Source organism: Poromitra crassiceps (genome assembly GCF_964638095.1).
Source record: "Poromitra crassiceps genome assembly, chromosome: 1".
NCBI classification, from domain to species: domain Eukaryota; kingdom Metazoa; phylum Chordata; class Actinopteri; order Beryciformes; family Melamphaidae; genus Poromitra; species Poromitra crassiceps.
In genome coordinates, this window is record NC_139623.1 from 49,277,176 (window position 1) to 49,303,570 (window position 26,395).

The 26,395-nt window shown below is 43.2% G+C and overlaps 1 protein-coding gene across 4 annotated transcripts in view; it reads right to left on the reverse strand.

Annotated features, from left to right (window-relative positions):
* Positions 1-1,802: 1,802 nt before the first annotated feature.
* The window catches only part of dbn1 (drebrin 1), a 410,797-nt gene continuing 386,204 nt past the window's right edge, over positions 1,803-26,395 (reverse strand). For 3 of the 4 annotated variants that reach the window (XM_083638790.1, XM_083638789.1, XM_083638792.1), the window contains exons 13-16: positions 12,316-12,456; positions 11,712-11,924; positions 11,156-11,255; positions 1,803-2,589 (exon numbers count right to left, since the gene is read on the reverse strand). In XM_083638790.1, coding sequence (XP_083494916.1) covers positions 2,534-2,589; positions 11,156-11,255; positions 11,712-11,924; positions 12,316-12,456 — 510 coding nt within the window. In that variant the 3' untranslated portion in view covers positions 1,803-2,533. The remainder of the gene's footprint in view (positions 2,590-11,155; positions 11,256-11,711; positions 11,925-12,315; positions 12,457-26,395) is intronic. The other variant, XM_083638791.1, reaches the window with a different exon arrangement.

A 26,395-nucleotide genomic window follows, 5' to 3' on the forward strand; every position in this document is an offset into this window, starting at 1 on the left:
CAAAAAATGTGAACGAAAATACATAAGGAACTGGACTGCAGGGTCACGAGCAAAATCGAAAAAAAAAACAGAAAAACAAAACGCCTCCATACTGCTCACCTGGCGTAATCCAAGTCTCCACAAGCCCCGAGATGCCAAATTGAGTTGAAAAGATGTCATTTACAGCCTGTTTTTAGCTGTAATCTGTACTGTAGCCACTAGCCAGGGCTGGAAGTACCAATGTGGGATGCTGCACCACCTGCTACAGTGCAGATTTCAGCTAAAAGCAGGGTAGAAATTACATCTTTACAAGTCAACTTGGGCTTGTGGAGACTTGGATTACGGCAAGTGAACAGTATGGAGGCATTTCTTTATGTTTTTCTGTTGTTTTTTTGTACGTTTTTCCTCGTGACCCTGTTCACACTCAGCAGACAGCTCTACTTGCCTGACATGGGCAGCCTCCATTTCTCCAAACTGGGACCGCGCCGGCTGCATTCTACTGCATGTAGGACACTGCAAGTACCTCATACAACCCCACAATAAAAAATCACAACTATCCCTTTAAAATGTAAAACGTCGACAGGATTAGACAAGGCAAGGAACCCCCACCCCTCCTAACAGGTACTGGAACCACTGCCGTTCCAAAATATGTAGAATGTGAACGTGTATGGCGCTGAGAACATCGATCTAGCCTTGGAGCAATGTCTCTAGAAGTATAGGAATAATATAAAGATTTCAAAAACTATTTTCCTCGTACGCGCAGGCTGAATCTGGCTTTGGGACTCACCTACGAGGACCACGTGGGAAACAAGTGTTTCAGTACGCTTTTACATGTTATCCTCTGGGATGTACTTTTGTCTGTACTTATACCCAATAAAATCAATCAATCAGGCTCATCCTAATGCCAGACTCGATGCCAGATTTCAACCGCCCCCCAAAAAACTATTAATACTTCAAAAATATCTCTATTCGTCTCTAGAACACACTTCGAAGTCAGATGCAAAAAAGACGATTTTTTTCTGTACTTTTTACTAGTGTAAATAAGTCAGTGGGAAGACAGGCACAGGGCAGAGCTGGTGTAGAATACACTGTTCATCCAGAAAGAGGCGGGGAGGGGGGGATACACTGACAAAATAAAACCATCCATGTTTACAAGTCATTCAATTTTGAATTCAGTTTTAAAGTCTTACTTTTAAAAAACTAACACAAGTGGGGGGAAAAGGCCAACAGGGTGAGATCATTTCACTGGTTTAAAAAGCAGATTTGCGGTCTTCAAAACACCATTGACTATTTAGAGCATTTTATTTTTGAAAGAAGTTGGGACGCAGTGGACAAAAGTGAGTTTGGTAACACATTAAGGTACACATAATATTCAGCATCAAAGAGCATGGTGCAGGTTAGAGACCACTTTGCATTAATATGTGGGACTTTTAGGGAGCAATGGGATTGTCTTTTGTTTTAGATTCCCCCCCACACATAGCTGCATCTATAATGCCACCTTTTCCTCCATATTTCTGCACTGGGGGCATGTGGGGGGGGGGGGGGGTTCATAAGAATCTTGAACCTAAACTGTAAATTGAAATAAAATAAAATAAACTGCACCACACTCTTTAACTAGTTGCATATTAGCATGTATATTAGCAGCATAAACAGCAAATATTATTTGCCGCCGTTCATTAGTCATTATAAAGCACTTATTAATGCCTTATAGTGCATGACCATATTCTACAACTACTAGGCCATTAATTAATAGTTGTACCTCAATAACCTCCTAAATACTGCTTATTGATAGTAAGTAAGTTGAAAGCATATTATGATCATAATTCATGTACAACAACTTACTTACTATCAATAAGCAGTAATTAGGAGGTTATTGAGGAGAAACTCTTAGTATTATGTTAATAAGCAACTAGTTAATGGTGAATATGTGTATTCATATAAAATGTTACCATTTAACCAAAGCGAGATGTTGAGACTAAATGCAAAATGAGTGGACTTGTGGAGTTAAATGTATTTTTTTGCGGTGTTGAGGGAAGGAGGGAGGTAGAAAAGAGATAATAAAATAAATGGAAAGGAGGATACTGTATCTGGGAGCTGTAATAATCCATGGTAATGGTAGTTAGTATTGGGGGTTATTTTATTAAAGCACTATCGACTAGGTTCATTGTCATTGTCTCTAACATACAACTGTGCGCTACTTTGCTGTGTGATCAATCAAATACACCAACAAGTGTCCCCAGCTATTACATCTGCATAGCAAAAACAAAAACAAAAACAAAACAAATAAATAAAATAAACACATACACAGAAAGAAAAAAAAAGTCTTAAAACGAGCTTTCCAACCCATTAGCATCTTTAACGATAACTCAGACCCCTTTTTGGTGGCTAACCTTTTTTAATTTTTCCTCTAGAAGATTATACAGAATTTGTTTTGATGCAAGACTTATTTACTTTTTTGTTTGTGTGTTTTTTTGTTGTTGAAAAATCTGCTTCTTGACGATGATGTGCACTTCCTACTTCCTCTTGGTCTGGTGGCGGTTTCTGATTGGCCAGTTTAGTCGTCGTCTTCATCAACCACGGGGTCTGTGTCCCAGCATGTAATGTCAATCTCTGGAAACACGCGCACACAAACAAACAAACAAACAAACAAACAAACAAACAAACACATAAACATGTTTGTGTTACTTTTGTTGACCACATTCATTCTGTAAAAGCAAACCATTACCATAGAAAAGTACTATTTAAAATCTTTTCGAAAAGCGGTTTTGGTGTTAGTAGCTAATTTCACTTCTTAGCTGCGACCAGCAGCTCTATATGTTGCTCTGTTGGTCGGTCGACAAAAAATTCCCTACCCTTTGACGGCCAGTTTTCACCCTAGGCAGCTGAAATTTGGCATGGAGGTCAACATTTTTTTGTGTGTGGTCGCAGCTATTCACACTTGTTCTAAAGTGTGTCCATATGCCTGTGTGTCATGAACGTGATGCCTGTTATAAAATGGAGTTAAAACGACCCTTGGCTTCACTCTGGCTGCTCCGGCTCAAAAAATGTCAACATGGTGGCAACCATGAGCCCAAACTTTTTGCTTCAAAACATCCCGTCAGAAACCTACAGGTATACATGTCGGTGACGTATTCACTTCTGCATCGGTTTTTACAGTCAATGGTCCCAACGCACAATTCAAAACTTTACAGGTCAATCATCCCATCATTCAGTGGTTCCCAACCTGTTTTGTCTTACAGTATGTGTTCCTTCAGCTGTTTTGTCTTACAGTATGTGTTCCTTCAGCTGTTTTGTCTTACAGTATGTGTTCCTTCAGCTGTTTTGTCTTACAGTATGTGCCCCTTGACCTGTTTTGTCTTACAGTATGTGCTCCTTGACCTGTTTTGTCTTACAGTATGTGCCCCTTGACCTGTTTTGTCTTACAGTATGTGCCCCTTGACCTGTTTTGTCTTACAGTATGTGTTCCTTCAGCTGTTTTGTCTTACAGTATGTGCCCCTTGACCTGTTTTGTCTTACAGTATGTGTTCCTTCAGCTGTTTTGTCTTACAGTATGTGCCCCTTGACCTGTTTTGTCTTACAGTATGTGCTCCTTCAGCTGTTTTGTCTTACAGTATGTACCCCTTGACCTGTTTTGTCTTACAGTATGTGTTCCTTCAGCTGTTTTGTCTTACAGTATGTGCCCCTTGACCTGTTTTGTCTTACAGTATGTGCTCCTTCAGCTGTTTTGTCTTACAGTATGTGCTCCTTGACCTGTTTTGTCTTACAGTATGTGTTCCTTCAGCTGTTTTGTCTTACAGTATGTGCCCCTTGACCTGTTTTGTCTTACAGTATGTGCTCCTTCAGCTGTTTTGTCTTACAGTATGTGCCCCTTGACCTGTTTTGTCTTACAGTATGTGTTCCTTCAGCTGTTTTGTCTTACAGTATGTGCCCCTTGACCTGTTTTGTCTTACAGTATGTGCTCCTTCAGCTGTTTTGTCTTACAGTATGTACCCCTTGACCTGTTTTGTCTTACAGTATGTGTTCCTTCAGCTGTTTTGTCTTACAGTATGTACCCCTTGACCTGTTTTGTCTTACAGTATGTGCTCCTTCAGCTGTTTTGTCTTACAGTATGTGCCCCTTGACCTGTTTTGTCTTACAGTATGTACCCCTTGACCTGTTTTGTCTTACAGTATGTGCTCCTTCAGCTGTTTTGTCTTACAGTATGTACCCCTTGACCTGTTTTGTCTTACAGTATGTGTTCCTTCAGCTGTTTTGTCTTACAGTATGTACCCCTTGACCTGTTTTGTCTTACAGTATGTGCTCCTTCAGCTGTTTTGTCTTACAGTATGTACCCCTTGACCTGTTTTGTCTTACAGTATGTGTTCCTTCAGCTGTTTTGTCTTACAGTATGTGCTCCTTGACCTGTTTTGTCTTACAGTATGTGTTCCTTCAGCTGTTTTGTCTTACAGTATGTGTTCCTTCAGCTGTTTTGTCTTACAGTATGTGTTCCTTGACCTGTTTTGTCTTACAGTATGTGCCCCTTGACCTGTTTTGTCTTACAGTATGTGTTCCTTCAGCTGTTTTGTCTTACAGTATGTGCCCCTTGACCTGTTTTGTCTTACAGTATGTGTTCCTTCAGCTGTTTTGTCTTACAGTATGTGCCCCTTGACCTGTTTTGTCTTACAGTATGTGCTCCTTCAGCTGTTTTGTCTTACAGTATGTACCCCTTGACCTGTTTTGTCTTACAGTATGTGTTCCTTCAGCTGTTTTGTCTTACAGTATGTGCCCCTTGACCTGTTTTGTCTTACAGTATGTGCTCCTTCAGCTGTTTTGTCTTACAGTATGTGTTCCTTCAGCTGTTTTGTCTTACAGTATGTGCCCCTTGACCTGTTTTGTCTTACAGTATGTGTTCCTTCAGCTGTTTTGTCTTACAGTATGTACCCCTTGACCTGTTTTGTCTTACAGTATGTGTTCCTTCAGCTGTTTTGTCTTACAGTATGTACCCCTTGACCTGTTTTGTCTTACAGTATGTGCTCCTTCAGCTGTTTTGTCTTACAGTATGTACCCCTTGACCTGTTTTGTCTTACAGTATGTGTTCCTTCAGCTGTTTTGTCTTACAGTATGTACCCCTTGACCTGTTTTGTCTTACAGTATGTGCTCCTTCAGCTGTTTTGTCTTACAGTATGTACCCCTTGACCTGTTTTGTCTTACAGTATGTGTTCCTTCAGCTGTTTTGTCTTACAGTATGTGCTCCTTGACCTGTTTTGTCTTACAGTATGTGCTCCTTCAGCTGTTTTGTCTTACAGTATGTGCTCCTTGACCTGTTTTGTCTTACAGTATGTGTTCCTTCAGCTGTTTTGTCTTACAGTATGTGTTCCTTCAGCTGTTTTGTCTTACAGTATGTGTTCCTTCAGCTGTTTTGTCTTACAGTATGTGTTCCTTGACCTGTTTTGTCTTACAGTATGTGCCCCTTGACCTGTTTTGTCTTACAGTATGTGCTCCTTCAGCTGTTTTGTCTTACAGTATGTGCTCCTTGACCTGTTTTGTCTTACAGTATGTACCCCTTGACCTGTTTTGTCTTACAGTATGTGTTCCTTCAGCTGTTTTGTCTTACAGTATGTGTTCCTTCAGCTGTTTTGTCTTACAGTATGTGCCCCTTGACCTGTTTTGTCTTACAGTATGTGCTCCTTGACCTGTTTTGTCTTACAGTATGTGCCCCTTGACCTGTTTTGTCTTACAGTATGTGTTCCTTGACCTGTTTTGTCTTACAGTATGTGCCCCTTGACCTGTTTTGTCTTACAGTATGTGTTCCTTGACCTGTTTTGTCTTACAGTATGTGCCCCTTGACCTGTTTTGTCTTACAGTATGTGCCCCTTGACCTGTTTTGTCTTACAGTATGTGCTCCTTGACCTGTTTTGTCTTACAGTATGTGCCCCTTGACCTGTTTTGTCTTACAGTATGTGCCCCTTGACCTGTTTTGTCTTACAGTATGTGTTCCTTCAGCTGTTTTGTCTTACAGTATGTGCTCCTTGACCTGTTTTGTCTTACAGTATGTGCTCCTTCAGCTGTTTTGTCTTACAGTATGTGCTCCTTGACCTGTTTTGTCTTACAGTATGTGTTCCTTCAGCTGTTTTGTCTTACAGTATGTGTTCCTTCAGCTGTTTTGTCTTACAGTATGTGTTCCTTGACCTGTTTTGTCTTACAGTATGTGCCCCTTGACCTGTTTTGTCTTACAGTATGTGCCCCTTGACCTGTTTTGTCTTACAGTATGTACCCCTTGACCTGTTTTGTCTTACAGTATGTGCTCCTTGACCTGTTTTGTCTTACAGTATGTGTTCCTTCAGCTGTTTTGTCTTACAGTATGTACCCCTTGACCTGTTTTGTCTTACAGTATGTGCTCCTTGACCTGTTTTGTCTTACAGTATGTGTTCCTTGACCTGTTTTGTCTTACAGTATGTGCCCCTTGACCTGTTTTGTCTTACAGTATGTGCCCCTTGACCTGTTTTGTCTTACAGTATGTGCCCCTTGAAATGGCTACCCAAGCTATTTCTGAAGGCGAGCTAGATCTGCACCGACACCGGTGTTTGGGCTTGGCCTCTTTTTTCCTTCTCCCCTAAACCTGAATGTGGAGAGACAGCACCTGGACATTTGAGCCATTTATCCATGTTTGCTAGCTAGCTGGGTTGTGCGTAGTCTCTCTTCAGACTCAAATATTACGTTGAATCGCTGCGCTCCGCATACTACTTAGTGAGTCTGTGCCACTTCACAGCCAGTGCTGGGGTTTGAGGGCGCGTCTAGGGGGGTGAAATTGAATGAGTGACAGGTCGTAGCACCAATGAGAGAGTAGTCTCGCTAGCCAGCCTCTCTTCCCTTCCGTCAGAGAGTCTGGCGCCGCAGGTTTCCATTGTGGGATTGCGAAAAAAATGCTCTGTTTGGGTTAACCAATCATCCTCGTCTTGGGCGGTGCTTAGCGTTAGTGCCCTTGGAAAATAGTTTTGGGGTGGAACTTGTGCCGAGCAGGCCTTCTTTATTGCACAATCCAAATTTTCTTCAAAACTTGCCATTTTCCGCGTGTAGCAACGAGTTAGCCTGTAGGTTTCTGCTGTTAGCTTTCTACGCTAGCTAGTTAGCGTCGTTGTTTTCACATTCGGCGGCCGGGAGCATTACAGCGACACACATGGGAGCTGATTGACATGGTCGGAGCCAATGACAGAGCGTGTGACAGAGCTTGCAAGCGGGGGAGCGGATATCCTGCTGCCACCGAAACAGCCGCTCGAATGGGAGAGCAGCTTTAGAGCAGGGGAGGGCTTATCCCTGTTGCCTGTTTCCATGGCGCCAGACTCTCTGACGGAAGGGAAGAGAGGCTGGCTAGCGAGACTAATGAGAGAGTGGTTCGAAAAATGGGCTGGTGGTGAAGACTGAATCCACCACTGGCCAATCACTGGCCAAGTGAATGGTTCACTTCCGACCCTAGCTGGCTGAAGCTAGTTCTGAAGTTCTGGCGAACAGTAAAATCTATGGAGAATAAGCTGGCTTCCCCTCACCTCCCAGTCTCCATGACTTTCAATGGTGTTGTCATTTCCGACAAACCTCGTATGGCCTCACTCTTTAATCAACACTTTGTTAATGCAACCCAGTCCTTTTCTGCCCCAGCCGCCACAGGGCAGCTGGGATGGATACCCTTACAAGGAAGGTCAGACACCTTCATGGATGTCTGACCGCCACCATGAAGGTTCTCGATGATGTCACCACAGCTTTGGCCAGCAAGCAGGTCTGCTTAGCCACTTTTATCGACCTGGCTAAAGCCTTCGACTCTGTCGAACACAATACCCTGCTGCGTAGACTCTCCAGCATCGGCTTGTCCCCCTCCTGCTGTGATTGGTTCGCGAGCTATCTCGCTAACCGTATCCAGCAGGTGAAAACTGGGAACATTATCTCTGATCCTCTTGCTGTTTTCAAAGGTGTGCCCCAGGGCTCTATCCTGGGCCCTACCTTATTTTCCATTTATATTAATGATGTTGCTAAAGCAGCGGGCAAGTCCCGTATCCACCTCTATGCCGATGATACCATCCTGTATTCAGTTGGCCCCTCCCTCCAATCTGCAGCAACCACTCTCCAACAGAGCCTCACGGACGTAGAGAAATCCTTTTTCAATCTGCATCTCCGCCTTAACACAAAAAAGACCAAGTGTATGCTCTTCTCCCGAATTAAGGATGCCCCCAGCCCCCCCAAGATCATCTGTGCCGATGGCACACCTGAGGGCGTGGCCCTGGAATTTGTGGATTCATACAAATATCTGGGCATCTGGCTGGACTCATCCCTTTCCTTCAATACACACATCAATAACCTTCAGACTAAAATCAAAGCAAGATTAGCTTTCCTCTTCCGCAATAAATCTTCCTTTACTCACCCGGCCAAACACACCCTCGTCAAGTTGACAATTCTTCCGATTCTGGATTACGGCGATATCATTTATAGAACAGCCTCAGCATCAGCCCTCAAAAAATTAGACACGCTTCACCATTCAGCTATCCGTTTCGCTACCAATGCACCCTTCCAGACTCACCATTGTGACCTCTACAATCTGGTAGACTGGCCCTCCCTTAAAACCCGACGATCCCTCCATCGGTACCACTTTATTTTTAAGTCTATACTAGGCAAGACACCACATTACCTCTCATCTCTCCTCCACATAGCAACAAACACCTATAGCACAAGATCAAGCGGGTAGATCCAGCTTTCTATCCCCAGCTCAACCGCTTATAGAACTGTCTTCGGCCGCACCTCCTTCCGTTTTGCAGCAGCATATGACTGGAATATTCTTCAGAGCACCCTCAAACTCGCAACCCTGACATCACTTTCCATTTTCAGACAGAAACTCCAACAGCTCTTTGTTGACCGCTGTGTCTGCTTCCCCCCCTCATAGTACCCCCCCCCCCCTTCTCCTTTTCCTACCCTCCCTCTCCCTCTCTACCCCCTCCCCCTTCTCCTTTTCCTACCCCCCCTTCTTCCCACCCCCCCCTCCCTCTTTACCCCTTCCCTCCCTCTACCCCCTTTCCCTTCTCCTTTTCCTCCCTCCCCCCTCCCTTCTTCCCATCCCCCCTCCCTCTACCCCCTTCCCCTTTTCCTCCCCTCCCCCTCCCTTCTTCCCTCCCCCCCTCCCTCTACCCCCTTTCCCCTTCTCCTTTCCTCCCTCCCTCCTCCCTTCTTCCCATCCCCCCTCCCTCCCTCTCTACCCCTCCCTCCCTCTACCCCCTTCCCCCATCATGCTGTGTTTTGTTTGGTTTATCCTGTATTGTTTTGTCTTGTTGTGTTGTGCTGCGTTGTGCTGTGTTGTGTTGTGTTGGTTCTACGTTGTGCCGTGTTGTGTTATGCTGTGTTTTGGCTCTATCCTATGTGATTGTTGATATGTTTTATACCCTGTTTTATAATGCACTGTTTTTATCCTTTTTATCCTTAACATGACTCTTTTTGCAGCCCCTCTCCCTTACCCCACAGGCCGTCAGTGTAAATAAGAATTTGTTTCATAATGACTCGCCTGTCTAAATAAAGGTTAAATAAAAATAAAAAAGATGGAATTATGCTTCCTGCATCGGCGAGTGTCCGTGCGGATGATGTCAAATCAGCAGACACGCCCCTCCGCAAGGCTCCCACGCGGACGGTTTTGTAACTACGTAACTACGTGGACGCGGCTGGGCGACAAAGTGGAGTTTTCAAGACTCCCGCTCACTTCCGCGAGCAGAAACCCGCACAGAGTATAAAAGCTGCACAGGTTTTCTCATCAGGATTCCATGTCTCTCATTTCCATGCGACAGTCCAAACGTCAAGCATAATTCCAGCTTAACTCATTCACCGCCAATGACGTCTTTGACGTGTTATCAGCAATGGCCTTCCCCGCCAAGGACGTGTTTGACGTGTTTTTGTTTTTATTGGTGCAGCGCCTGCAGCAAACACTTGCCCAGCCTGTCACACAGACACAGGTCCCTGCCTTCAAAGGGTAGCCGACAGCACGCGATCAAACACATACCGCAGCTGTTGTTTTATAAATTGAGCAAGAGGAATAGCAGAGAGCGGGTAACGCTTCCTTGTGCAGACAGGAGAAACGCCATTGTAACGCCGAGCTGGAGTCGCCTTCCTCTGTGCCAGCCAAGAGAAAACGGGAGAAAGTAATCAAGAGATGTGTTTGATCATCGGAGGAATGAGGAAATGATCGATCAGTTTGCGAGGGCGGTGAGGACGTGTTGAATAGCCGAGGGGAAAACGGGAACGATCATAGATATGACAGGGAGACATGGACGAGGACGGTGTACCAGAACAAATCAAAATAAACACAGGAACAGCTAGGCAGCAGCGGGCAGAAGGCACTCACAGCAGCCCGCTGTCCTTCTCAAGAGCTATTCAGTTGGTTCATGTAATCGCTGGGCTGCTCGCCCTCCAGTGTTGCTCCTGGCCAATCCCAGCGCCACAGGGCGTGGTTATTGCTTATCCTATGTTGGGTTAGAAATCTAAAAGGGGGATCGTGTGTGTGTGTGTGTGTGTGTGTGTGTGTGTGTGTGTGTGTGTGTGTGTGTGTCTGTCTGTCTGTCTGTCTGTCTGTCTGTCGGTGTGTCTGTCTGTCTGTCTGTCTGCACACTCACACCGAGTAAACTGTATTGTTGAATGTAAAAAAAAAGCACTTCATGTGTGTATATATATATATATATATATTATTTTTTTTGTCATTTGTGTCCTAACGAATAATATTTACATGTCTGATGTCAATACAGTTCAAAATAAAAGAATTGAGAGTGAGTTATGCCTGAGATTGTGCCCTTTTACAAAAATGCTTTTTTCTCCCTTTTCTCTTCCCAGACAGGCTTTTTTTGGTGAACATGGGGTGTATAAAAAGGGTTATAAGTAGAGTACAGAACATGCTAAAAGCTAACTTTCTTTTTGGGGGTGAAAGTAGAGACTTAGATCTTCATTTCGAGGTATTGGACATCACTGTAGTCCTAGTACAGAATTTACTGTGGGTCTTGAAAGATGACCAAACATTATGGAAATACTTGGCCTGTGCCAAAAATGCCAGTCAGATATTGGCAGTGAATGAGTTAAGGGGAAGTGTCCCAGACCCAGAGAGAGATCTGCAGCATCCAGTAATGGAAGTAGGTAGATTTGAGAGCTACTTTACCAATTCATTTTCAGATCAGTATCTCACCTGGTGGCTTGTTATAAAATACTGGCGTAGGTTTAGCCGAGCACTCATCTGATTGGCCAAATTCCTCTTCCTGTGATTGGCTGAAATAGCCCTCACTGGCCTGGATGGATGGACAGACGGGCAGGAGACAGACAGGAGGAGAAAGAAAACATCTATCAATACAGAATTGGGCCTGCAAGTATTATTTCCATTGTCGATTAATCTGTCAATTTTTTTCTTGTTTAATCGATTAGTCGTTTGGTCTATAAAATGTTACAAAATGGTGACAAATGTCGATCACTTTTCCCCCAAAGTCCAAATGTCTTCTTTTGTCCTGACCAACAGTCCACAACCCAAAGATAATCAGTTTACTGTCATAGAAGACTAAAGTCACGAGAAAATATTCACAATTAAGAAGCTGGAATGAGAGAATTTTAGTATTTTTTCCACCTTAAAAAATTGTTTTATCAATTATAAAAGTAGTTGCTGATTAATTTTCAGTTGATCGACTAATTGACTAATCGATTAATCAACTAATCATTACAGCCTTGCTATGAAGACACAAATAGAGTGGAACCTCGTGTCTGATGTCCAGCACAGCAGCAGGCTCTCTGACCTGAGTCCCTCCTTCTTTCAACAGCGTCTCCCCATTGGTCAGGAGCAGCTGTCCATCCTGGTCGCCGGCCGCGTGCTGCAGTGCATGCTGGTAGCTGAGGGTCATGTGATCTGAGCCAGAGACATCCACCAGGCTGGACGGCTCATCCTCGCTGATGGCCCCATGGCCCGAGAACTGAGGGTGGGAAAAAAAATCAACACTGTACAGTATGGCAATATTTTGTGTGGCAATATATCGTATCGCATGAATGCCAAGTATTTTGATATTTTATTATATAAATTGTCAGGTGCATGCAACATTTATGACAGTGTTGTTCCAGTCGGTCTGCTTGACAATTTTGCTGCAATAAAAATTATTGAAGTGAGATGAACAGACTTACATCTTACATAAAACAGATGTTGATCATTTGCAGTGGGAAAAAGGTAATAAATCGCAATGTATCGCAATACTCAATATATCGCAATACTAGCATATCGCAAGATCGCAATACTCAATACATCGCAATACTAGCATATCGCAATATCGCAAATCGTGACTATAGGATCGTGATAATATCGTATCGTACCGAGCACAAGGTCCCGTCCATCATGTCGTCGAAGGTGAGGAGCGGCTGGGGCGGCAGACCGCCGGCCGTGGCGCCACCCGGGGTGTTGGTGGGTTTGGCGTCGGCGCTCTCGTCGCCCATCAAGTCCACCAACTGGGAGGACTGGGAGAGATGGGAAGTAACTAAGTACAAATACTTTGTTACTGTACTTACAGTAAGTAGGATTTTCAGGTATCTGCACTTTACCGAGTATTTATTGTTCTGACAACTTTTTAACACAAATATCTGTACTTTCTACTTCTTACATTTTCAAGACAGGCTAGTTACTTTAGTTTTAATACACGACAGACAAAAACAATGTAACATTGTTTGTCTGTCTCTCGTCTCGCGCTCTACCAGCTTTCATGCATTATGTGCACTTTCTTGTGGAAAAACCATATCACACAAATTATTAATCAAAGTATAGCCTTTCTACATCTTAAAACATGTTTGGAGGGGATCTTTTAAGTTCAATAGTCTTCAAATTATATTAATAGTTAGCTTTGCACAGAAACAGCCGGTAGGAAGACTTTTTACTTTGATACTTTATTACATTTCAAAGCCTGTGTACCTTTTTACTTTTCCTTGAGTAAACAAGTTGAATCAGTACTTCTACTTTTACCAGTCTTTCTTTTCCACAAGTAACTGTACTTCTACTTAAGTAAAGAATTTGTGTATTTTCCCATCTCTGACTGGGAGTAGTGCTGGGCAAACAAAAATGGTACTCAAGTAAAAGTACAGCTGTATTATGGCTCAAAAACTGGCGTTAAACGCAAAAAAACGTGCCTTGCGCCTGCCTCGGGAAAATAGCAACATGGTTTTAGGCCCCGAAATGCGCTTTACGCCAAATAGGCGTGGCGCAGTGCCAGAATAGGCCAGAATGGGCGTTTCGGCCTTAAATACCGGCCTAACGATATCTTCCGTCCTGGCGTTAATTTAGCACTTATCGCTTTTCAAAACCAGGCCTATTCAGTGCGCCGGTTGCGCGGAGCTCTCCTCTGCCATCTCACTCTCTGTCACCCCTCTCTCTCTCTCTCACTCCCTCTCTCTTGCGCATCAGACAGGCACAATGACTGATGGAAAAAAAGTTAGCCGGTTCTATTATTGTGCGTAATTGCGCGGACTCTCCTCTGCCGTCTCACTCTCTGTCCCCCCTCTCTCTCTCTCACTCCCTCTCTATCGCGCATCAGACAGGCACAAAGCCACACATGTGAAATCTCCCAGTATGCATTGAGGCCAATCCGTTTGACCAGAAATAGCAACCAAATCAGCTTAAATAGGGTAAGTGGTAGATCGAAATAATGTTTCTCTTAACACAACATGCAATTGTGGAACATTTCAATATTGGACAAAATAAAATGGCGAAATCAAAACACAACCCTATGTGAAACATATATGTAATCCTGGTGGTATATATATCCCTCGCATATTTAACGTGATTTAGATGAGTGACAGCCGTAACACGGTTCTACTGTGACTTCCTACTGTGATGTTGCTCCTCCAATACTTCACATTTACTTTTACAATAAAAATACATTTCTGCAACGACTTTACATAATGTAGGCTATATTTATGTGCATCATCCTACCTGTGCAGCAGGGGAGAGAAAACGATATCATTCTGGACAAACTTTCACCAATCTAATCTCATCATGACATAGGGATAGGCTATATTTTTCTAGCCAATGCGTTTAGAACATTCTTTTCACTTTGATCTTGCTATAGTGTAGCGTATTTACATGCTTGCAGTATTTAAACTGCGGTTTAGATTGGTTTGAGAAGCATAATAATATGGAATAAATAGCCTATATATGGAGACAGACAGACGGGGATGAAAGGGAGGGGGGAGCTCGAGCGCTTGGCTTTTCTGACCGGACTGGATCGCTCCGTGGAATTGGAGCTTAAAAGGGAAGCTTGTGATTTGTTTACTGCACTTCTCCAATGACCAGATTGTGCATAATTTTACGCTTAAAAGGTGTGGTTATAATGCTTAAGCCCGCCTGTAGCGCCGACACCAAAATATCGAGTGGGCTGGTCCACGCCCATTAATCTGCGCTGCGCCTGGCGCTGGGCGCAGTTTATAGGCCAATGCAACGATAGAGCCCGATAACATAGTAAGGGTAACCCAGGTTATTTAATTTGTTGTGACACATTACAGATGTCACTCAAAGGCCAAAGTCACGTGCTTTACCGACGGCTCCTGAACACGTCATGTGCAGGACTGGAGAGGACGCAGCTGTGATAGTGTTTGTCTGCTCTCAACTCGTGAATCTCACTTTAATCTTAATAATAGCGGCTCATTACCCGCTGTACACAACGTGCACTAGTTCTACACAAGCACTCGCGGTTTCTCCTCCTTTTACCGTCTCTCTCACCGCTGTTTACATGCTTTTCAGATTAGCTAGCTAACACGCTTAGCTGTTAGCTACTTAGCTTCCCTCTCGGTAAGATGTTCATGTTCATGTTCGTTGCGCATAACATTCATATATATTTGGTGGAGGGGGAGAAGTCTCCCGCTAGTGTTGATGTCCAGTGTGATGGCAGAGACACTGGGAAATGTGTGTTTGTTGCGTCGCGTGTAACATTAATTAGACGAGGAATCCCGCAACTTCCTTTTAAAAGCACAACAACGACCAGTTAAAGTGATGGTACTGAACTTTGGAAACTTCCAATACCGAACCGTTTTTAATAAAAAGTATCGAAAAAGTATTGACATTTCGGTATACCGTGCAACCCTAATATATATATACACATATATTATATATATGCAGGGCTGTAGTGGTGGCTAAACGCACGTAAAAGCCGTTTAGGTACCCTTTTCAATGCTCTGCAGCGTTTAGGCACCTTTTAAGATAGTTTACTCACATTTTTAAATCGTTTATGCACTTATTATTGCACGAGTTTTAAAAAGTTTGAGTAAACTCCATTGATGCTGAGACCACGCCAAGCACGTCACACACCAAAAGAAAAGAAAATAGATGACACATGGCACTGCCCAGGAGCTCCACGAACCGTAGCCTACTTGTGGTGCGCTCCGCGGGAAAGGTACACGGCCCCGGTCACATTGGTGCCTGTCTCGAGCTGCGCTTGCTTGCCCAGACAGCGCTCCCCTCAAACAACTTGACGGTGCCATTGTGCCAGCGATGCGCAATGCGCATTTGGAGACGCGCATTTGGAGACCAGCTCATGGTGAGCTGAACGTAGGTTGGTTAAAAATGTGTGTCAGGAGTGGAGAAAATCATATAGGCATACCGTTTTACAACTGAAGAAGAGTGAATCACTCTCTCTGCTAGACTCACCCTGGTTAAAATGACAGTTCTTCCCATGTTAGACTATGGTGACACCATTTACCGATCTGCCTGCAAAACTACTCTGCAAAAGCTAGATGTTATCCATCACTCTGCCATCCGTTTCGCTACAAATGCCCCTTTCAGAACTCACCACTGCACTTTATATTCCTCTGTAAACTGGCCATCCCTACACACACGTTGCGAAATACACTGGTTCATGCTAATTTACAAAACTCTCCTTGGACTGTCACCTGTGTAGTTTGTTGCAAATTGCACCTGCCGCGTACCAGGGCCGGCGCCAGGATGAAATGACTGAGGGGGGGCGGTTATAACTGGGGAGGGGGCTTTTTTTTCTTTTTTTTTTTATAATATTTTTATATCGTAAAACATAGGTTATATACCCGCTATGCCTATTTATGGACTTTTTTTTAACCATAATAACCTCTGAAAAGCGCAATAACAACACAAGAAAGACTACTATTCAAAATCAAATAAAACATTTATTTCACAGCAGCAGATTAACTCATTGAGTGCCAATGACGACTAAAGTCGTCAATTCAAATAGTAACATAGAGTGCCAATGACGACTAAAGTCGTCAATTGCGTTTTTTGATGGTGGGACGTGGATCAAAGCCTGATGCATCTCCTGTAAAAGTATGGGGGATTTTGAAGGTGTATAAGCTATTAGTCTAGCAGAAAGGGCCCTCAGATTTTGAGATATCCCTACCCGAGGTAGAACAAATGCCAACAATGTTTTTTCTTATCTTTAGGGTCTAATGAAATTGATTCTTGGCAAATTTTATTTTTGGGGAAAAAATGTTTTTTTGGCTGTTCTTTAGAACTACCCCAATCCCTGAAAAAGAGCCAAATTAGGCCAGTCCGAATAGGGTAAAGGTGACAAAAAAGCTCATACCTTGAGAATGCTCACTCTTTTCCTCATCAGATTTGCTGAGGTATGAACCAGGTGGCTGCCCTACATCACCAAATAGTCAGAAAATTATTTACCTAAAAAGATCATGAATTATAGTCCTGTAAATATAGCTTTAGTTTAGGCGGAAATTGTACTTTGTGGTGATAGGAACAGGACTCCATCACTTTTCTCTCATTTATCAGAAAAACAGAAATCCCTGAAAAATATACCATTACTGAATTGTCTAGGGTGCTATTGAACACTAACCAGTAGTTGTATGGAGATACCTGGTACCGTTCTATTGCAAATGAGATTTCTTTAGACATAGCCCTGCCTTTTCTCTGAAACAGTCAAAATTCCGAATGGGGGGATAAGTGGTATACTTCTAATAATAATAATTTTATTTGGTGACACCTTTCAAAACACCCAAGGTCATTGTACAGTGCATAAGAGACATAACATTCTAAAAGATCATACATAAAAACAACAGGCATGGCAAACACCAGCATCATTAACTCATTCATGGCCAGTTTAGGACTGCCAATATTTAGCACAGGCCAAAGATTTTCATAATTTTTGGTCATCTTTCAAGACCCACAGTAAATTATCTATTAGCACCAAAGTGATTTGCAATACCTCAAAATGAAGATGTACGTCTCTGGGTTCACCAGGGGAAAAAAAGTGAGCTTTTAGCATGTTCTGTACTCTACTTATAGCCATTTATATACACCCTGTTTTCACCAAAAAGGTCTCTCGGAGAAGAGAAACAGCAAAAAAGGCAATTTTTGTAAAAGACACAATCTCAGGCAGAACTCGCTCTCAATTCTTTTATTTTGAACTGTATTGACATCAGACATGTAAATATTATTCATTATGACACAAATGACAAAAAAATAAAATATATACATGAAGTGCTTTTTTTACATTCAACAATAGTTTACTCAGTGTGAGTGAGTGTGCAGACAGACACACAGACAGACAGACAGACAGACAGACAGACAGACACACACACACACACACACACACACACACACACACACACACACACACACACACAGAGAGAGAGTTCTGTCCACAGCTGCTGCTGGATCGCACATCCTTCCCCCGCAAATTAGCATAGGAGGGGAACACCAAACTGGTTTGAGATCAGTGTCTAGCCTCCTCTGCCTGTGTATCGTTTTCCTCCTCTCGTTCGTGCTGGGACGAATGCTGCGACACAGGAACGGGTCCGGCTTGGCTTTGGGACCAGGCGCTGGAACCGGATCGATCATGTTCGTCACGGGTTTGACTACTGCGAACAACTCAATCCAGGTTCGCCCTGCAGCAAGGCGAGCAGTGCAGCGCGCCGAGGGGCGTTTCAATGGCCTTTCTCCTCTCTACAAGGAAGCGCGTTTCTCTGTTTTTCCTCCTGCTCATTTCAAAACAACAGCTGCGGTATGTGTTTGATCGCGTGTTGTCGGCTTGTCTTTGAGGCTAGGGACCTGATAACATGTCACAGGCTGGGGAAGTGTTTGAACTACGCGCTGCACTAATAAAAACAAAAACACGTCAAACACGTCATTGGCCCTCTGGGCTATTCCTGATAACACGTCAAAGACGTCTTTGGCCATGAATGAGTTAAAATACGATGAGCGTACATATAAGAAAAGACAGGAGATAAACACGGCAGGCGAATAACAGATTAACTCATTCATGGCCAGTTTAGGACTGCCAATATTTAGCACAGGCCAAAGATTTTCATAATTGTTGGTCATCTTTCAAGACCCACAGTAAATTATATATTAGCACCAGAGTGATTTGCAATACCTCAAAATGAAGATGTACGTCTCTGGGTTCACCAGGGAAAAAAAAGTGAGCTTTTAGCATGTTCTGTACTCTACTTATATCCATTTATATACACCCTGTTTTCACCCAAAAGGTCTCTCTGAGATGACAAACAGGAGAAAAGTCAATTTCTGTAAAATACACATTCTCAAGCAGAACTCGCTCTCAATTCTTTTATTTTGAACTGTATTGACATCAGACATGTAAATATTATTCGTTATGACACAAATGAAAAAAAAAAAATATATATATATATATATATATATATACACATGAAGTGCTTTTTTTTTACATTCAACAATACAGCAGTGTGAGTGAGTGTGCAGACAGACACACAGACACACAGACAGACAGACAGACAGACAGACAGACAGACACACCGACAGACAGACAGACAGACAGACACACACACACACACACACACACACACACACACACACACACACACACACACACACACACACACACACACGATCCCCCTTCGTTGCGTGATTTCTAACCCCACATAGGATAAGCAATAACCACGCCCTGTGGCGCCGGGATTGGCCAGGAGCAACACTGGAGGGCACGCAGCCCAGCGATTTCATGAACCAAGTGAATAGCTCTTGAGAACGGACAGCGGGCTGCTGTGACTGCCGCTTCTGGCTTGTCTTCTTGCCTCCCTGCTATTTGATCGTTCCCGTTTTCCCCTCGGCTATTCAACACTTCCTCACCGCCCTCTGGATTACCCGTCAAACTGATCGATCATTTCCTCATTCCTCCGATGATCAAACACATCTCTCTGGATTACTTTCTCCGGTTTTCTCCCGGCTGGCACAGAGGAAAGCGACCAGCTCGTGCAGCGCGCCGAGGGGGTTTCAATGGCGTTTCTCCTGTCTGCACAAGGAGGAAGCGTTTATCCGTTTTCTGATATTCCTCCTGCTCAATTTCAAAACAACAGCTGCGGTATGTGTTTGTTCACGTGTTGTCTTAGATGCTAGGGACCTGATACTATGTCACAGGCTGAGGAAGTGTTTGAAATACGCCCTGTACTAATAAAAACAAAAACACGTCAAACACGTCTTTGGCGTGGATGGCTATTTCTGATAACACGTCAAAGACGTCTTTGGCGGTGAATGAGTTAAGTGCTGTATATGATTAAAGTGAGTAGGCCAATTTGTACAGGTGGGTTTTGAGGTGGGATTTGAATGTGGTGATGAAGTCAGACTGTTGGATGTGTGGGGGCAAGGAGTTCCAGAGTCTGGGTGCAGAGCAGCTGAAGGCCCTAGCACCCATGGTACTGAGGCGAGAGGTGGGGACGGTCAGGAGGCCAGCTGAGGAAGAGCGTAGGGAGCGGGAAGGGGTGTATTCCTGGAGGTCAGAGAGATGGGTGGGTGCTAGGTTGTGTAGGGCTTTGTAAGTGAGCAGAAGGTTTTTAAAGTCAATCCGGTAGTGAATGGGAAGCCAGTGGAGTTGAATGAGAACAGGGTGGTCAGATGATTTCGTGCGGGTGATGATCCAGGCATTTGGAGTCTGTTGAGCAATTTGGTGGGTAGGCCAGAGAGAAGAGAGTTGCAGTAATCAATCTGGGATGTAAGAAATGTGTGGATGAGGACTTTGGTGCTGTATTGGGACAGGGATGGGCGGAGTCTGGAGATGTTGCGGATGTGGAAGAAAGCAGACCGGGTGATGTTTTTTATGTGGGGTGCAAAGGAAAGGGTGCTGTCCAGAATGACGCTGAGGCTGTTGACTTGGGTGGAGAAGGGAACAGGGAAGCTGTCAATGATGATGTTTGGGGTGGTGGTGTTATGAGCTTTTGAGAGGGTGTTTTTGGAGTCGATGAGCAAGGCCTCGGTTTTACTGGCGTTTAACTTCAGGAACTTCCTGCTCATCCAGCTCCTGATGTCCTGGAGGCAGGCAGTGAGGGAGGTGGGAGGAAGAGTGGTGGTGGGTTTGGTGGAGATATAGACCTGGGTATCATCGGAGTAGCAGTGAAACCGGACACCATGGTGTCGGAGGATTTTACCCAGGGGGAGGAGGTAGGTGATGAATAGGAGTCGACCCAATACTGACCCCTGGGTCAAACGGCAGAACACCCAGACGTGTGGTTCCCTAGTTGGACAAACTGTTGTCTGTCGGTGAGGTAGGATGCAAACCAGGGAATTGCAACACCAGTGATTCCAATGTTCGCCAGGTGCTCCAGAAGTAGTGGGTGGGAGATGGTATCGAAAGCAGTGGAGAGGTCAAGGAGGATGAGGATGGTGAGGAGTCCAGAGTCAGCTGCACGGAGGAGGTCGTTAGTTATTTTTACCAGGGCTGTTTCAGTGCTGTGATTAGGGCGGAAACCATATTGAAATGGTTTGTGGAGGTTGGTTGAGTCGAGGTGGGACTGGAGTTGGGCGGCAACCACCCTCTCAAGAGTTTTGGAGATGAAGGGGAGGTTGGAGTTGGGACAGTAGTGGTTCAGGTCAGATGGGTACTGTGGCCCATAAGTTAAGAATGCCCACTCTGATGGTCATCATATTTGGAGAGGGAAATACCAGGTGGCTGAACTACATCACCAAATAGTCAGAATGTGGGTAACCCAATAAATAAAGTTTATCAAAATTACAAGCCTCTAAAACATAGAAATACAAGGTGTAAATATTGGAGGTTTGCTGGAAATTGGAACATTAATCCAAACTATAATAAATCAGTAGTATCTCCTGTCTTGACATGATGAAATAATACAAGTATAATAGTAATAATAATACATTTGTTTTATGGTAGCCCCAAATCTCAGTGCTTCATTTCATTTCATAAACAAAAACAGGAGAACAGACTAGAAAACAAAATAACCAAGGCAAAAATAAAACAGAACAGAGGAATAAAAAGTGACTGCTCGTTTGACCTGGTATATGGACACTTGTTTCACAGCCAAAGTCCAAATATCCAAATATGAAATACAGTATCAGCCCTTTGTTGAACGTATTATGACCCTACCAGATTATTGTGCCAGTGTTTGGGAGTCTGGGGCACATTCACAACCTTATACTCCATGGACTGCAATTGTTAGGCTTGCAAAAGACTGATGCAAACAAAACTGTGTAAATATTGTTCAGTCTGTAGGCAGCCGGTCTATCTGGAGACAATCATGTTTAATATATCCTTAGTATCATTGTCCATTTGTCAAATTAAGCTATCACAATGTTAAATGTTTTCCTCTTCTGTGTATCATATTGTAACCTTTTTCCCAAGTATTTGGATCTTTCATTGTTGCTGCGCGTACATAAGATATGTTTCAGTGAGAGGTCAAGTATATAGATACTAGAATGTCAAATGTCAGGTTCCTCAGAGACGTTTGGGGACACATTTTGACATTCTACACACCAGGTACAGAACTCCGTACAGGGGAGGCCAACAGAGAGGCACTGGCACTTTCCACTCTCTCCACAGTTTGGATCTTTGCAATACAAGTGAGTAATGTCTTTCACTTCTGTAGGTGCTGGGGGTTTCTTAAATAGGACTGGTTTAATGGCTCCATCTCTGACAATCCATCCCTAGCCGATAGGACTCCATAAAAGGGGTTTGGGCATGTGACTGTGACACCATATCGCTGTCTGATACAGTACATTGCTCTTTGCACATGTTGTGCAAATTCATCCTCTGTTGGTGGCAGGTTTGCAGAGGCTGCATATGTTGTTGATGCAATTATGAACCTCAGTTCATCCAAGTTTGTGCACATCAGTCCATTTTCCTTTTTATTTTTTCCGTAAAGCAGAAGCGCAAATTCTCTTGCGACTGGCAAAGACTTCCAAGCTGGAAGAGTCCAAAATGGGCCAGATCTTTGAGCTCACTGAGATGGGTCTTGAGTTTGGTGAATGCTGTTGTCTTTCCTATTCTGTACAAACTACTTGTTGTGTCACAGTCAGTGAGTGCATGACATGCTGGTAGACAGCAAGAGCAATGTATCAGACAGTGATATGGTGTCACAGTCACATGTCCAAACCCCTGTTATGGAGTCCTATCGTCAAGGAATGGATTGTCAGAGATGGAGCCATTTGACCAGCTCTATTTAGGAAACCCCCAGCACCTACAGAAGTGAGAGACATTACTTACTTGTATTGCAAAGATGCAAACTGTGGAGAGAGTGGAAAGGGCCAGTGCCTCTGTTGCCCTTCCAACATCTTATATACGCGCAGCAACAATGCAAGATCCAAATACTTTGGAAAAAGGTTACAATATGATACACAGAAGAGGGAAGAATGTAACATTGTGATAGCTTAATCTGACAAATGGACAATGATACTAAGGATACAGTATATTAACACGTTCACTGCCATTGACGTATTAATACGTCAAAAATAATCCAACGGTTGACTGCCAATGACGTATTAATACGTCAAAAAAAAAATCGTTTTTTTTTTTTTGACGGTGGGACGTTGATCTAACCCTTTTACGTCTCCTACACCAGAATTGGAGGTATTGAATGTGTATAATCTATTTTACGGACCCACTGAGTGGCGACATGTCTCTCCACAGTAGAAAGAGGCGACCCAAAACTGGAGGGAAAAGCGAGGAAGCCGTTCTCATACTGTAAAATTGATGGCGAAAACGCTTTCACTTTCGCGCTGATGCACAGCGGTGGCAACGGTGGGGGGTTCCAAGAATAGATTGGATGCACACTTTGAAACACGCAGCATAAATATGACCAGAATCGCAAAACCTTCATCAAAGCTCTCAACCAAAACTCCACGAAACGAGCGAGTCCACCCAGACTTCCTCAAACAGCGGCCGCGCAAACAGGCACAGCAGCAGCAGCAACTTCGTTGTGACACGCCCGCTGGAGAGCCAGGGAGGCAGGAGGAGAACACACACGGAGGGAGGAGTTGGAAGCAGAGGGGGTTTCCTGCTGTTATGGAGGAAATTACTGTTCAAAACTATTGTTTAGATGTCTGAAGTCTTACTGATGCCAAAAATGAATGGTTAAAGTGACTGTTCTATCGAATTTCACAAAAAGCCGTTTATCTCTGAATAATTTTTCTGACGCTGAAACCATGCTGTATTCAACTGCTAATGCTTACTTACTAACTACTAACTCTACAAACTAACTCTTTTAGACAGAGAAAGTACACATTCTATTAGTTCTTTTGAGATATTGGGTGTTCACAAAATCTTAGCAGAAAAGAATCCTCGGGTCTTGAAAGATGAGCCAGAATCCTCAAAAAAACCCTCTGGCAGAAGCTAACTACAGTAAAAAAAAAACGTCTGGCAGTGAATGTGTTAAACATGATCGTCTCCAGATAGACAGGCTGCCTCCAGACTGAACAATATTTAGACAGTTTTGTTTGCATCACTCTTTTGCAATCCTTACAATTGCAGTCCATGGAGGATAAGGTTGTGAATGTGCCCCAGACTCCCAAACACTGGCACAATAATCTGGTTGGGTCATAATATGCAACAAAGGCCTGATACTTTGGCTGTGAAAAAAGTGTCCATATACCTGGACAAAAAAGCAGTCACTTTTTATTTCTCTGTTCTGTTTTATTTTTGCCTTGGTTATTTTGTTTTCTAATCCGTTTTTCTAGTCTGTTTTTGTGATTGTGTATTATGATTACTATTATACTTGGATTAATGTTCCAGTTTCAATAAAACTTCCAATATTTACACCTTGTATTTCTATGTTTTATGGTAAATGGTAAATGGCCTGCATTTATATAGTGCTTTACAATCAGTAGGTACATTCACCCATTCATACACCGATGGCGGCAGGCTGCCACGCAGGGTGCTGGCACACCATCCGGAGCAATTAGCGATTAAAAAAAAAAAAAAAGCGATTAGTGGACAACCTGCTCTACCTCCTGAGCTACAGCCACTCCAGGTGGTTTGTAATTTAGATCAACTTTATTTTATTGGTTTACCCACATTCTGACTATTTGGTGATGTAGTTCAGGCACCTGGTATTTCCCTCTCCAAATATGATGACCATCAGAGTGAGCATTCTTAACTTATAGGCTATTATGCCACTTCACTTATCCCCCATTCAGAATGACCTAATTTGACAGTTTCAGAGAAGAGGTAGTAGGTCTATGTCTAAAGAAATCTCATTTGCAATAGAACTGTACCAGATATCTCCATACAACTACTGGTCAGGGTTCAATAGCACCCTAGACAATTCAGTAATGGTATATTTTCCAGGGATTCCTGTTTTTCTGATAAATGAGAGAAAAGTGATGGAGTCCTATGTTCCTATCACCACAAAGTACAATTTCCGCCTAAACTAAAGCTATATTTACAGGACTATAATTCATGATCTTTTTAGGTAAATCATTTTCTGACTATTTGGTGATGTAGGGCAGCCACCTGGTTCATACCTCAGCAAATCTGGTGAGGAAAAGAGTGAGCATTCTCAAGTTATGGGCTTTTTTGTCACCTTTACCCTATTCGGACTAGGGATGGGCATTTCTAGCAAAAACACTATTCGAAATTCGCTGGCGAAAGTCGACTTTTAATAAAAATTCAAAAATAAAAATAAAAATGTAAAAAAAATTAAAAATGTATTTTTTTTTATTTATTTTTTGTGTGAGTGAAATGTTGCATTGTCTCCCCTGATTCTAAGTATAGTCGAATCGCTTGGTTTGAGCAAGTACATTTTTTTAATAAGCATTTTAAGCAAGGTTTATGGGAAAAATTAATGGCGGATGAAATCCCATGAAGAGTGAGAGGTTGCTTATAAAAATTGTTTTACTTGCTCAAACCAAGCGATTCGACTATACTTAGAATCAGGGGAGACAATGCAACATTTCACTCACAAAAAAAAAAAAAAAAAAAAAAAAATTGATTTTTTTTTTTTTTTTTTTCAATAAACGAATTTCGACTTTCAATAATAAAAGTCGACCTTGATAATAACAACAATTATTCGAAAATTCGAAATTCGATGCCCATCCCTAATTCGGACTGGCCTAATTTGGCTCTTTTTCAGGGATTGGGGTAGTTCTAAATGAACAGCCGAAAAAACATTTTTTCCCCAAAAATAAAATTTGCCAAGAATCAATTTCATTAATGGGAGACCCTAAAGATCAGAAAAAATATTGTTGGTATTTGTTCTACCTCGGGTAGGGGTATCTCGAAAACTAAAGCCTTTTTTGAGGACTTGCTGCTAGACTATATTTTACGGACCCATTAGGTGGCGACAGTGCTCTCCAGATTAGAGAAAGGTGAGGAAAAAAACAGAGAAGAAGCGTGGGCACACGGACACCGATGCATGCTGTAACGTTAGCTGTGCCTGTGCAGCAGCCAATCTGCTCCCACAATTGAGCCTTTCTGTCTGTTGCGATAGCCCCTCCACATGATTAGTTGCCAGAAAAGGAGCACCCGACACGAGCGTCTTTCTGAAAAGATAAATTATTCTCAGCTGGAAGCGCTGGGAGCCGGCGACAAAAACGGCGGAGTGCTGTGAAAATAGGCTGGGTGCAGCGAGCGCACTTTGAAACGTGCAGTGGAAAATTCAGAGCAGAGAGCCACCAGAGACACTCCCACGGAGGAGGAGTGTGCAGTTGAGGGGGGTGGGGCACGCAGGGCACCATACAACACCGACCCAGACAGCAGGCTCGATGGACAGACAGATTGGCAAACACAAGCTAGAATATCTGATGCCCACCAGCAGTAAATCAAGACCAGCAAGAAAGTGTAGGGTCTGCGCACGCAGGGGCCAGCGCTGCTGGTTGCAGCTAAAAAATATTATTTTGCCATCAAAATTACTTTGTTTTCGCTCTTTTATTGAAGGAAATTATTTTTGAGGTGTCACTACATCAGAAAATATTAGCTTCAGAGTCAGTGATGTGCTTGAAATGCTTCATTTCACAAAAGGCTCATTATCTAAGCTTCTAGTTTGAAACGTCTGTTTTTGCTGAAACCAACCTATCTTCTACTGCTGATAACTATAGAACGGAAAATGATATCAATAAACTTTTTTTTGCTGATGATACAAGATAGTCTCATCGTTCTTTGGGCGTGTTCGGTGTTTACATAGTAATATCACACAATATTCTGTGGGCCTCGAGAAATCACTGAAAACGCTC